At 40.8% G+C, this 14,963-nt stretch overlaps 1 protein-coding gene across 1 annotated transcript in view; it reads left to right on the top strand.

Moving 5' to 3' along the window:
* Window positions 1-14,963, top strand: part of LOC126413133 (lutropin-choriogonadotropic hormone receptor-like) — a gene marked incomplete at its 3' end in the record, with an annotated part of 673,520 nt that overhangs the window by 519,800 nt on the left and 138,757 nt on the right. The window contains exons 10-11 of the mRNA XM_050083025.1: window positions 4,178-4,243; window positions 7,529-7,672. Coding sequence (XP_049938982.1) covers window positions 4,178-4,243; window positions 7,529-7,672 — 210 coding nt within the window. The remainder of the gene's footprint in view (window positions 1-4,177; window positions 4,244-7,528; window positions 7,673-14,963) is intronic.

The following is a 14,963-nucleotide window of genomic DNA, read 5'->3' as shown; positions in this document are numbered from 1 at the left end:
ATCCAGCGTCAAGGGTAACCGCAGCCATGGTCTCCGAGCTGTTATTCCATGCTGCTGCAAAACGTCGTCGAAATGTTCGTGCAGATGGTTGTTGTCTTGCAAACCTCCCCCTCTATTGACTCAGGGATCGAGACGTGGCTGCAGGATCCTTTACAGCCATGCGGATAAGATGCCTGTCATCTCAACTGCTAGTGATACGAGGCCGCTGGGATCCAGCACGGCGTTCCGTATTAGCCTCCTGAACCCACCGATTCCATATTCTGCTAACAGTCATTGGATCTCGACCAACGCGAGCACCAATGTCGCGATACGATAAACCGCAATCGCGAAAGGCTACAATCCGACCTTTATCAAAGTCGGAAACGTGATGGTACACATTTCTTCACCTTACACAAGGCATCACTACAACGTTTCACCAGGCAACGCTGGTCAACTGCTGTTTGGGTATGAGAAATGGGTTGGAAACTTTCCTCATGTCAGCACGTTGTAGGTGTCGCCACCGGCGCCAACGCCAACCTTGTGTGAATGCTCTGAAAAGCTAATCATTTGCATATCACAGCATCTTATTCCTGTCGGTTAAATTTCGCGTCTGTAGCACGTCATCTTCGTGGTGTAGCAATTTCAATGGCCAGTAGTGTAGATTCTTGAACCTTCAAACAATGACTGTGCACAAACGCTGTGAAACGACCTTGTCCTGTGTCAGAAGTGATGCACCTACTTATTTTAAAATCTTTTTTATTCGGTTATAGATGTCGAGCTCAGGTATTTCCCACGAATAACGAGACGCTCAACCTCTGCTATAGATACCCCGAGCAATTTCAGAAAGAGTGCCCCTCTTTACATTTTCTGCAAACAGGCATTTTGTGACGGGGTATTTTGACTCAAAAAGTCGTGTTTATTGCCTCAATCACTGAGCGAACTTTTACTGCACATTTGCTATTATTACATTACTGTTCGTATCCTTGATGTGCTTTATTACGTGTAAGAGAAAGTCGAGTAGTGTAGGTCAGCGTATTATATCGGACAAGAGACGTTTCTGGACTGTTGCGCTATTGACAACACTGTGGTGGAACTGCACTATGAACTATGGTTCACCAGAGTTTGAGCCGAAACAACAGTGTGTTTCGGAGTGGCAACAAAGTATCTGTTCCTAGCGAACTTTTCACTGCATGAACTTAACTTTCTAGTGTATTGCTTTGTTTGAAAGTAAATATTAATTTTAACTGCATGATTAGGTATATCCGTTACTATATATTGTAGGCTGTGGCAATATGTAGCCCAAGTATTAACAATGGAAATCTTAAACGATCACATCGATACGTTCGGGATGTATCGGATGAAGAGATGTCGGGTTAAAACAGATAGCTTATATCCTTAAACTTTGCGTTTTTTTCGTTTAACAGGCAAAAATTGAGAAGTCAGGGCATAAATGGGATGAAATAACTTGAAATGGCAGTCTAGTAAGCGAATGAGAAATACACCGTAAATAAGTTAATAGACTAAAAAGCGTTACAGGATAAGAATACGGAGAGAATGAAACCTGTTTCAAGATGTAATAACGTTTACTGCGAGTGCATTACTGATAAACAGGTAACGGTATTGTGCCATCATGCTAAAAACTTCGATAGCTAGCTTACACATTTTCGTAATGATGGTTGCTTAAATCTGTTGTAAATCTATGCAGACGAACTGAAAATGAAGCATGAGTCCTTTACCCAATTTTCATTTTGCCACGTTAAGACTATTACTAAGATCAGAAGAAAACATATGGACAAATGAATCCACTGGTTTGCAGCGAGCAACAGGTCTCACCAAGGAACAAGTTGACAGAGGTTTTGACATAGAAGGTGAACGGACGGGGTTTATATGGATTTGAGATCCAATTAAATCTTTTTGCAACAAAAATGGCTTTTTTACACATTGTAGTTTCACGTTCGATGCAACCCACGAAAAATTTCTGCGGCTGAAATGCAAAGGGCGGAAAAAAGACAATCGAAAAGTCAACGAACGTGCATTCTTGTGTCAGTATGATTTATGCTTCTGTTAAGTAACATATGATGGTATTGTTTAGTGTATTTTCCAGTATAATTTTCAAAAAAAAATAATTTCGAAAAAGCTTACGTGTCTGATAGTAGCCGACCATCCCCTGCACTACGCTCTTTTAAAACACTGTACTACGTACTGTGTGTCCTTTAGCATAAGGCTCCTGACATTTCAAAGACTAAAACGCTTGTTTTATTTTTATTTCCGTTTTGAAGCTGGAATCAAACAGATTGTTTGACCTTCGATCTTATTCAGTATTGACCTATGATTTTAAGTACAGCTATTCAGGCAAAGAGCATTTGTCACGTGGCATGTCTACCGGAAATCTTGTTCGGAGTTATTTGATTTTCAGTCACATACCCTTCAAGAACTTGATGAAGTAAATCTGTAAAATAAATGACAGAAATTTTAAAAGACATAGCATTGTTAATTGTCACAATGACGTTATGGCGGGGTGAGGGATACTGTTGGTAAGTGATATAATTAGTGTAGTATTACATGATCGTACAAAATACTATCTGCTAAATTAAACAATTGAGTCACTCACTTGAATTTCAGCAGTTAAAAATTAGATAAAAATGCAACCCCCCCCCCCCCCCCCCCCCCCCGCCCAAACTAAATAGGGCTCAGGTCTGCAAACCGATCATAAACAAGACGGACAGGTTCGTTATTAGACTTGGGGAAATATTAAGAATATTGGAGATAAATACGGACACTAAGAAAACTGCAATAACTACAATAATAAATAAGCTTTTCTGTGCTATAAAATCTAAAAGAAATTGTGTGAACGTGAAAATATCGTAGTACAAAGAGCGTATCATTTTGGGATATTGTAAGTATTTTGATAGTAATGATAACAGGTAAATTGCGAATTTATCTACCGAACTTTGTAACAAGGAAATGAGACTGTTGTGAGCTAAAGGTTGCATTTTAACGGTTACCTTCGTAAGAAAGTTGTACTTTCTGTAGTATCTCGGTAGATAGAAAAGTTACGAGCGTAGATTATGCAGCAAATACAGTCATTCGTCTGAAACCTTGCATCGGTGTTTGTACAGCCAGTAAATAAATTGAACGACCCCATTACACGGGAAACCACCGTATATATAGTTCCGTCACGTTATTTAAGTGCATTTTCTTCGTTATTCCCAAACTGTCTGTGATGCTTATTCGTCGCTACTCTTTCTACCTGAAGAAGAATAATAGCGACGTGGGAAACTACTAGTTAGTTCTTCCTTTTCGTAAGCGAAGGCTGTGTAATGCTACGCGGTTTTTTACTGTATGATGACTTTAAAGCATCTTCAGTAAAACAAAATGTGACCGTTAGGTGAAATTAGCGCATATAAGACTTAGAGTAGGGCATATAGAAGTTTTAATCTTTGATCTTAAGCATGCAGTCGCTTTCTGTCGAAAGCCTTTGCTGTATATTGTAATAATGAATACATAATCATGTTCCATCATTACAGTTTTACTTAAATTTAGCGATTACATACTTTAAAAAAGACGTAAGCCCGTTTTTATGGTATTGTGTTATATGTTTAACTGGTTCCACCGTCACACCAGTCCACAGCAAATTCTATTAAGTTTATGGGATTCACTTTTTTTATAGAAAATTTCTGGAACACTAAATTTTTCAGATGCTATTTCCGAAAACATTTTTGCATTAACACTATCTAACTTCCACATTACTTGGTATAAGGCAACCTATTTCAGTAAATAGTAGCACTAGCCCATAGTACTCTATCTGTGCTCTGTAAAATAACCACTTCTCCTTTGCGTCTTTTCATCTGACAGATTTTGAAGACGGATTAAAACCGAAATGTGTAAAATTGTGAAGTTAATACAATAAAAATGCCACCAAGATGGAGTATTACATTTTCCAGTCCCATTACGATCGCTGGCTCTTTCACAGATTTTATGTCACTCATTGACAAAAGGAAAGAGTGGACAGAAAAGATGCAACGCCATGTACTAGCTCAGGAAAGCCAAAGCTGGCTCCCCTAAACGAACTTACCATATGTTATGGCATATAAGTAGCAAACTTTACGTTAATAATCTCAATTTTCATATTGGTTAACTGATCACTACAGATATGAGTAAACGAAAAATTTCATATAGATGGGTTTGTGTGTTTCAGGGATGTGAGATCGAACAAGCTGACCAGAATTCCAGACCTCAATGCCTGCAAGGACCTCAGGGTGCTGTGAGTATAGCTACCTCTCTTCTGCCTTTACTCTGTTGGCAATGTTAAGTCAGTTCGAAATGGGTGAGTTAGTACATATGATTGCCCAACAAGTATTATTTAATAACGCATAAGTTAAGTTTTTCACACACATAGAAATTAAGATACTAAAAACTGATCCTCAAAAAAGAAGCTCCATAAATCAGATTAGACATTAACGTAATAGATTCTAAAGTAAGAGTACTGGGACAGACTTACAAAGTGATTACAAAGTTTCTTTGCCGTAGCCACTAGTGTAAAGATCAAAATGCTGGGTGTTGAATCATGACATTGCACGTTTGCAACGTGTCTAATCCTTCCATTTAAAGACCTGCAGCGCTATAAATCCAATTATTGGGTGGTCTTAAACTACGTAACTTTCGGACATCACTGCTGTATACAATATTTATAAGGGGCAGTCAAAGGAAAGTGAGACAGATGGAAATACGAGTAAACTAAGTAAACTGTTTATTATTTCAAAAGTAGTCACCAAAACTGTTAATAAATTTGCCCTATTGCGAGACAAGATGGTCAGGGCCTTTATGGAAAAATATTTGCGGTTGCCACATGCTAACGAATGTCTTTCTTCAGGGTTCCAGAAATGTGGAAATCACATTGAGAGAGATCAGGACTGCGTGGAGGATATGTATGGGCAGTCCAGCCAAGCCTCTGCAGTCGTACTGGAAACAACTTTGGCAACATGTGGGTGGGAAACGCGCAGGCGCAAACGCGCCGAAGTCGGTGACCAATAGCGAAGAGTTCATGCCCAGTAGCGGAAAGGACAGCTACGCCCCCTGTCGGGCGATGAACCAAGGACCACAGTCCAAGCGCAGAGACTGTTGTTCTTCCTGTGCACTGCTACTAGGCCGTTCCATCGCCCTCTTTCTGAGGCTGACGGGCCAAAATATGCGTCCGTGTAGTCGTTTGGCCACCTTTGCCGCTGTCATCAGAATATTTAAGTAAGGACCGAAGCATCATCCCTTGGTGACCAGTAGTTTCTGCTTTCGATCGCTGTAACTTTAACATTACCAGTGGTGGATTCCACACTCCACTAATTTGGGAACGTTTATTTCTGTTCACAAGATTTGATTACCTGCATCTTTCGACATCATCTTTAGATGCACTGTCGCAGTGCAATGACACCGACAAGAAAATCTTGGTACTTTTGTAACCCATATTGTGCCATGCATTGAGACAATCGGCCACTGCAGATTTTCTCTGGAACATAAGCTTATTTCGTCTTTTTACAGTCAAAAATACTTTGCTGTTCCCGAATGAGGTATCAGCAATTCTGTTGGCTAGTGGAGGTAATAATAAGGCTAATTCTTATTCCAGCGGGTGTAGGCAAAGAAAACAAACTACATGTTAAATTATGAGATTGTAGACTACGTAAGAGTCACTAAAGGCTCTAGTGAAAGAATACATCACTGTAGCTACGGCACCACAAACGATCGGGGTACTCTGCACGTCTCGTATTTCACGTTTTCCATTCCACGCAGCTCAAATTACGCGATGCGTTCAGACTTCGCAGACAATTGCATTCATGGCTTCATGTTGACCTTGACACTATTGGCATTTTGCTGCACAGTCGACGTCATGGTATTTCTCCCTCTCCAGCAATGCGCGAACCTCAAACTCTCGCAGTTGGATCTCTTTCGAAAAAAAGAGAAACTATATGTATATGTCGGCTGAATTACTAAAATAGCAAGATTCCAGTTCCTGCTACACATTGTAAAGTTCAATGATTTGGCTTCGAAACAGATGCCACACGAGTGTAACCTCAAACGTTTGTGTGGTAGAATAATTATGGTATATGCGTACGTGGAGACAGTGTTTGCAGAGCAATCGCCGACATAGTGAAACTGAGGCGGAATAAAGGGAACAGCCCTCATTCGCCGAGGCAGATGGAAAACCGCCTTAAAAACCATCCACAGGCTGGCCGGCACACCGGACTAGCAGCGCATTAGACTGCTCGGCTAGCTGGGCGGGCTATAAAATGGCTGAACTTTGAAACAACTATATTAACTAATATTCGTACAGACTGAAATATTTACACAAAATGCTTCTGCCTCCAGCAGGATTACGAAAACGCATTAGCTCAATTTACAGCAGCTCATCCTTCAATACCTTCCATTTCAGAAGACTTTCTCGCCAAGATTGTCGATTTACAGCTCCCCCGGCAAGACTGGGCACAACGAAGAAGAACGGAGAGATGAATAAAAGCAAAGAGTTTACAACTTTGTTGACAATAATAGATAGTACATCTTTGAAACAAGTATTTAAAATGAAATTGTACAAATTTAAATAAAATGCTCAACATTTATTCAAATACGAAAAAAGGAATATTTTAACTAATTTTTATGAATATGTCTACACATGAATATATTTAATTCAAATGGAGGTATCAAAATGGCTCTGAGCACTACGGGACTTAACTTCTGAGGTCATCTGTCCCCTAGAACTTAGAACTACTTAAACCTAACTAACCTAAAGACATCACACACACCCATACCCGAGGCAGGATTCGAACCTGCAACCGTAGCGGTCGCGCGGTTCCAGACTGTAGCGCCTAGAACCACTCGGCCACCCCGGCCGGCCAAATGGAGGTATCGATACCCATCGGGATCGTCCGTTTCTTATTGTGTTATTGACTTGATTGTGTTACCACAGGGAACTAAAAACCTCACTGTACACAATGACACATGAGTGGAAATACATGAGTGAGTTTTCCAAAAGTGAAAGGAATAACGAAATTTCTTTAACTGTACCTCATGACAAACAGTAAAATGGGCGCGTAGGCTAACGAATATTATAATTAAAACTGCCTAGCTTTCTCTACTGCTCCATTGTTAACAAGAAACAGTCCTCGCTCATTCATGCGTGCTTCAGTGATAGGAAACTCTGCACACGTTAGGCTAAATCAGCGTATACTGTACCGCATCGTAAACTAGGCACAACGTACAAGCCCACGTACCATCGCACAAACACACACAAACACACACACGGGTAACCGACATTGCATCTTACACAGTACCCGTGCAGTGGACTGCAGCGTCACTGCAGTGACTGTAGCCTGGTTAAGGTTGGGGGGATGCGGGGGTTATGCTTTCATCTGCACTCCAGTGACAGTGCTAGCGTCGTACATGCAACTCCCAGTGTAAAAGAAGAAAATGTTTAATAGTCTTCACCGTCCATAAAATTGCCAAATTTCTCACACTGCAGCCTAATCTGGAACCCACAGTGTGATGGCGTGTTCTGTTATCACAGGGACCTGTCGAGCAACCGCATCGCATCACTGGAGGGCCAGCCCTTCCTTGGGCTGTCCCTGCTGCACGACCTGCTGCTGGCGCACAACTCCATCCCCAGGCTGCCCAAGGACGCCTTCGAGGGGCTGCCGCGTCTGCAGGTCCTGTGAGTACCGTTACTATGCAGCCGACTCCACAGCGTCACATCCACCCCACACACCAGCGTCCTCTACTCCACCCTCACTTTCGCCAGAGCCTGCCACAAGCTGGAGTCCCCTGGATTCCAATCTCCAGCTACCTGCTTCTCAACATCACATAAACGTTTTCCACATTTCTCGTCACATATACCTATAGTTTAGCTTCTAACGCGTTTTGACAACTGTCTTCTGACTGGTTTGATGGGCCCATTACGAATTCTCTACCAGTCTCTTCATTTGAGAATAGCGCTTGCATCCAACGTACTCAGTTATGTTGTAAATATATTCCAGTTTCTACCTTCTCCTACATTATCTACCCATGGATGTTATTTGTCGATGTATTAACAAATTTTTTATCACCCTCTCCCATCTTCTTGTCAATGTATACTACGTGTTTTGCTCCCCACCGATGATTTGGAGAACTCCCTTGTTTGTTTTATCATCAGTCCAACCAATTTTCAACATCTTTTTGTAGCGACTCATCTTAAAACTCTTCGAATCCCCCCCTTTTCCGCTTTTACCACAGTCCATGATCCATTTCCATACAATTCTTTCTCCAGCGTACATTCCCAGAAAATTATTCCTCAGATTATGGATACAGGGTACTTTTCCGGCTGAATATTATGTAAAAATCAACACCTTTTTATTTCAGGCACTATTTATAATCTATATGTTTTACAGATTTTTTTTGATATCACGTAATGCAGCACACTTTCTAAACAAAGTAGAAGTATTTTGAATGTTTTTGAACCTGCATAGGGTTATTAAAAATTACAAAGAAATTTATGCATTTTTTTCCAAAATGCTTCCTCAAATTGAGATACCATTTAATCCAATGTTATACATTTGAAGGAGACCAAATTTTTAGCAGATATGCATGGCATGATGGTTGAGGTACTAGACCCGTTTAATTCCACCTATTATGTATATTACAAGGATGAAAAATATCACATCTTACATTTTAATTTTTATAATTTTTTCCTATTATTTTTTCTGTATTTTAGTTGATACTACAATAAAGCTTAGGTGTACTACATAAGTATGGACAATTGCCAGTTAAAGAAAAACAGTTAGAGCAATTCTTTATAAACTTTAATAAATATCTGTTCCTGAATTCTGAAAAATGCAACTTCCTGGAAATTGCGAATGAAGATATGAGTCCAATTAAACTGTGTCTCAGAACATTCCTGAAGTGTAGTCTTCATCCTGCAGCCTTTCTTCATCTTCAAGCTTTCTCTTGGCGTTCCTTTTAGCACTTATTGCTTCTTTGGTATCTTGAAGAGTGAATCTTTCAGTTTCATGCACCCCTTGTCTGTCACATGCAAGCAATTGATCTTCCATATCAGAGCCACATTTTATGGCTAAATTTCTCAGGACTTCCAACCTTTCTATCACTCCATCATTGAAACATATCACTGCATCTAGTACACCAACTTTTAATGTACTTAGTCCTACAAAAACAATCTTGGGTAATCTTTCCCATATGCAATGGTTGAAACTTTCATTTGTATTCTGAGTGCCACCATGAAGACATTTACTAAGCAAAACAGGGTCACTCAGGTCTCTAAAAATTGGTTTTATTTCATTCATAACAGGCCCAGGAAGAGAATGCTTATGATGGTATATTTGACCACTTTCTTTTGCTTTTTGGTAACCACACCAAGAATCTGCTCCTTTAGGACAAAGTCGGTGAACAGGGTGGTCATCTGTCGACAACTTATGAAAGTAGGTTGCCCATACAGCTCTTTTTATTACTGCAACATCATTAAGAGGTGCAGTTCGTCTAATGACCAGTCAATAATAACTCTGGAGACGGTCTATTTCAATTTGTGTCAATCTGCCTCGGCCAAACAGAGTTTTTCCGTCAGATAGCAAATTTCCTTTCATTTCCCTTGTTGCTTCCTCGATCTAGCACCCATCCAAAACACTCCAGTTTTGTTGCCCAGGTAGCACCATAAACACTGAATTCATTAATTTTATTGAAAGCTTTAGAGTCCCCATCGCCTAGGTACTTCGTATATCTAACGTTATAAACAGGCACTGACCTCAGAAATATTTTTAGAGCTCCATCACATTCCATACGTCCACTGTAACCATCATAATTCATAGAACACTGATGTTTAATATGTCCTTCAGTGTTACCAGGGAAGGTGTGGCAGTACTTAGATAAGCACTCAAGATCAACAACTTTTCCGTTCTCCATAGAAATAGCACTTACAACACCATTCAAGTAAGTACTTGCTGAACCTACACGGCATGCATTGCATACACTAACTTCAAAGTCACATCATATGAATTATGCACAATGTTCTAAGTCATTTTTGAGGTAGATTTATTGCAGGATCTACACAGAACAACTAATTTTTACGCTAAACCCTTCCTGCTACTTTGTTGTTCAGTTATTTCCAGACAGCCTACACCATCACATTGTATACATTTCGCCACATCCCTTATCGAAGAAGATAAGATGCCCACATCAACAACAACAAATCAACTACAAACAGCATCATTGTTAACATAAAAGTTTGAATCACCATGAGGGATGCCATGTGGGAGTTTCTTCCCCAAAAAACTGGTACTTCCAACAGTGTAGCTTGCTGTGTTTGTGAACTGGTTACCAGGGAATTTCCTTTTATTGAATTTCTTGATGTGTAGCATAGTTCGTATTTATTGCTCACTAAAGAATATGTACTTCCACAAATATATGTAGCACTTGGGGAACAAACATTCAGTAACACGAGAACAAACTGCTTCAGTGAAACACAAATAAATACGAGCAAGGATAATCATTTACAGACATTAGGAATCTGAACTGTTACCAACATATACAATGTATCATACATATAATCGTTGGAAACAGAAAGTTCACAGTTCCTTTCGAAATAATACTGGTTTCTGTAACAGAAATATAGGGGGTGTGGCGTCATACACGACCATAACTTTAAAATTTGATATATATAGGTCATTTTTCATTTGAAACCCTATAGTGTATATATCAATGTAATCAGTACCCTGTATCCTTAAGGCCAATATGTTTACTTTCATGGCCAGGAATGCCCTGTTTTCATGTGCTAGTCTGTTTTTTATGTCGTCCTTGCTTCATCCGTCATGTGTTATTTTAATTCCTAGTATCAGACTTGCCAACGGCCTTGCCGCAGTGCCAACACCGGTTCCTGTCAAATCACCAAAATTGAGCGCTGTCGGGTTCAGCTAGCACTTGGATGAGTGACCCTTCGGTCTGGCGAGCGCTGTTGGCAAGCAAGGTCCACACAGCCCTTGTGACGCCAGTTCAGGAGCTACTTGACTGGGATGTAGTGGCTCCGTTCACGAAAACTGACAACGGACGGGAGAGCAGTATGCTGAGCACATGCCTCTCCGTATCTGCGTGCAGTGATGCCTGTGATCTGAGGATGACACGGCGGTCTGTCGGTACCATGTGCCCCTCAAGGCCTTTTCGGACATAGTTTTCTAGTATCAGACGTCCTTCATATCGTCTACTTCGTGGTCCCCGATTTTGATGTCAAATTTATCTATAATTTCTTATGAGCTACTCCTCACTACTTTCTGCTTCCTAAGATTTACTTTCAGTCCATAGTGTGAGCTCTTTTAGACTGTTCATTCCATTAAATCGGTCCTGCGGTTCTTCCTCGGTTTCACGGAGGGTACCAATTTCATGATCAAATATTATCACTGATTCTTTCACCCTCATTTATAGTATCATTCCTAAGCCTTTCTTCTATTTCCGTCACTTGTTTTCGATGTATAGATGGAACAGCAGGCACTTAGACAGTTCCTAATCCGGGAATTTCATTCTTCATCTCTCGTTCTTGTTTTTCCTTCTTGTTTCTTGTACATATTGTGTTTTACTCGTCTTTCGCTATAGCTTACACCTATTTTCCTGAGAATTTCGAATACTTTACATCAGTTTACACTGTAGAGTGTTTCTCAGATTTTGTGAGAATTCAGTGGCGAGATCTATCAGCAGCCTCCATAATAACTAGGTAATTAGTATAATTTGCGTGCTAAATACTGAAATTATCATCAGTCCCCACATGAGATCTAACCTAAACATCAGCCGTCGACTTCGCAGCTTCGTTTTCCTGGCTAGCCGACTTTGAGAACTCCTTCGTTTCTACTTCCAATGTTGTTTTATTGTCTTTTTTACCTACTGATAGTCTGGCGAAGAACATAAGCTGGTCAAAATTGGTGAAAAAGTAGTGAACAGTGAAATGCTTTTGTCGTCGTTGTCATAAGGAAATAAAGATCAGTCGATCTCAGTTGATACCATCTTATTCTATTTGATGGACATAAACCATAACCCCGTCATAATTATCTACTTCTATATAGTTGTATTATAAAAGAAAGTATTTCATGTATTGCCACCCCTTTCACACTATTCACTTTCAATATTACTGTCATTGGCTGCTCATCGGTCCTTATATAAAATTCTTACAATATCCGTGGTTACTTACAGTTCTCCAAAAGAGCGTTCCATGGCCTGCCAAGAATTCAGGAACTATTCTGTAACTCATCGTATAAGGCAGTAAAAGGGAGTTGAAAGGATAACAGGTGTCACGTGTAGTTGATTAAACGTAAATGTTGTATGTAAGTGTTAAAAGAATTTAAATGCGCTCGAGAGCAATTTAACTGGAGACTGCTCGGTAGCTGCGTGTTATGTCATGGTTTTGGCCTTTCTAGCGAGTCGACTCGTAATGATGTTGGAGAAATTGCGGGATTCACTGTGCGAAGTTTGAGTTCATAAAACACGTAATTAGGTACTGCCGCAACCTCATATGCAAAGCGAAATACTGCAAGTCCAAACACTGCTAGAGTATTGTAATTAGACATCTGCAGCACAAGGCTATGCATTTAATTAAGCCACTGTCAACCAACGAAACTATCAAACTATGTGCTGGACTGCACTACGAATATTTGGTGGGGGCAACAGTTCGACAATTTCAAATTAATATCAAAATTGTCTGTACCGGGCAGCCGAATGAAAACAAAACAGAGAGAAAAAAGTGTGTGAACTGTTATTCACCTTAGTGTTAATAGATTTAGCCCACTGTGAGACAAGACAATCAGTACCTTCGTGGAGAATTGTTTGCGGGTGTTTGGTGAAACATGATTATACCTAGGCGTGCACCTTGTCTTCTGAAGCAAATGGACGGTCGCGCATACCTTTCTTCAGAGTTTCAAAAGTATGGAAATCGCATGGGGACACATCGGGACTGAACGGAGGAAGTGTAAGGTGTAACGGCTTCCTAACGAAACTTCTGCAGCGAGATAACCTTGACAACATGTGGGCCCGCCGACGTTTTTCGATTACGCTGCAGAAATTTCGCTGGGAAGCCCTTACACGTGCTCCATACTATCCTGTTCTCCCCCCTTGAGATTTCCATTTGCTTGGAGCCCTGAAGAAAGACATTTGTGGTCGTCGGTTTGCTTGTGACGAACGGGAGCACCTCTAGGTGCAAACATGGTTCCGTAGGTAACCCCGAACATTTTTCCATGACGGCATTGGCCGCCTTGTTCCACAGTGGGGTAAATGTATCAACACTTATGACGGTTACTTACTTTTTCCCATCTATCTCCTTCTCGTTTGACTGTCCCTTGTACACTGTGTGATCAAATGTATCCGGACACCCCCAAAAACATACATTTTTCCTATCAGGTGCATTGTGCTGCCATCTACTGTCAGGTACTCCACATCAGCGACCTCAGTAGTCGTTAGACGTCGTGAGAGAGCAGAATAGGCTCTCCGCGAAACTCACGGACTTCGAACGTGGTCAGGTGATTGGAAATCACTTGTGTCATACGTCTGTACGCGAGGTTTACACACTCTTAAACATCCCTAAGTACACTGTTTCTGATCTGATACTGAAGTGGAAACTGAAAGGGACACGTACAGCACAAAAGCATACAGGCCAACCTCGTCTGTTGACTGACAGAGACCGCCGACTGTTGAAGAGGGTTTAATATGTAATAAGCAGACATCTATGCAGACCATCACACAGGAATTATAAACTGCATCAGGATCCACTGCAAGTACTATGACAGCTAGGCGGGAGGTGAGAAACCTTGGATTTCATGGTCGATCGGCTGCTCATAAGCCACATGTCATGCTGGTAAATGCCAAACGACACCTCGCTTGGTGTAAGAAGCGTCAACATTGGACGATTGAACAGTGTAAAAACATTGTGTGGAGTGACGAATCACACAATGTGGCGATCGGATGGCAGGGTATGCGTATGGCGAATACGCGGTGAACGTCATCTGGCAGCGTGTGCATTCTTCTGTGGCACCACAACTCGCTTCTTTTCCGGTTTACCCACAGTCCATACTATGCTGCGCTCCAAACGTTCATTCTCAGGAACTTCTTCCTCAGATTAAGGCTTATATTGGATACTAGTAGACTTCTCTAGGCCAAGAATGCCCTTTTTGCAGTGCTATTCTGCTTTTCGTGTCCCCTTCCTCTGCCCGTCATGCGTTGTTTTGCTATCTAGTTAGCAAAGTTCCTTAACTTCATGTACTTCGTGATCTCTAATTATGCTGTTAAGTTTGTCGCTGTTATCATTTCTGCTACTCATCATTACTTTTGCCTTTCTTCCAACTATTCTCGATCGATATTCTGTACTCATTAGACTGTCCATTCCATTCAGCAGATCATGCAATTCTTCTTCACTTTCACTAAGGATAGCAATGTCATCAGCGAATCGTATCATTGATATCCTTTTAGCTTGAATTTTAATTCCACTCCGAAACTATTTTTTTATTTCCGTCATTGCTTTTTCGATGTACAGATTGAACAGTAGGAGCGAAAGACTACATCCTTGTCTTACACCAATTGTAAGTCTTGAACTTCGTTCTTCGTCGTCCTGCCTTGTTTCTTGTACGCATTGTGTATTACCCGTCTTTCCCTATAGCTTACCCCTGTTTTTATCAGGATTTTGAACATCCTGCATCATTTTACATTGTCGAATGCTTTTACCAGGGTGACAAATCCTATGAACGTGTCTTGACTCTTTTTCACACCAACGTGAATAATCTTTTTGTTGCCATGTCCCCCAGTGATTTTAGAAATTGCAATGGATTGTTATCTATCCTTCCTGCCTTATTTGATTTTATGTCTTCCAGAGTTCTTATAAATTCTGATTCGAATGCTGAATATCCATATCTTCTCTATCGACTCTTGTTTCTCTTTCTATCACGTCTCAGATGAGTCCTGTGCCCCACAGAGGCCCTCGGGGTACTTTTTCA

Source organism: Schistocerca serialis, chromosome 7 (genome assembly GCF_023864345.2).
Source record: "Schistocerca serialis cubense isolate TAMUIC-IGC-003099 chromosome 7, iqSchSeri2.2, whole genome shotgun sequence".
Classification (NCBI taxonomy): Eukaryota; Metazoa; Arthropoda; class Insecta; order Orthoptera; family Acrididae; genus Schistocerca; species Schistocerca serialis.
This window is presented reverse-complemented; position numbering and strand designations above follow the sequence as displayed.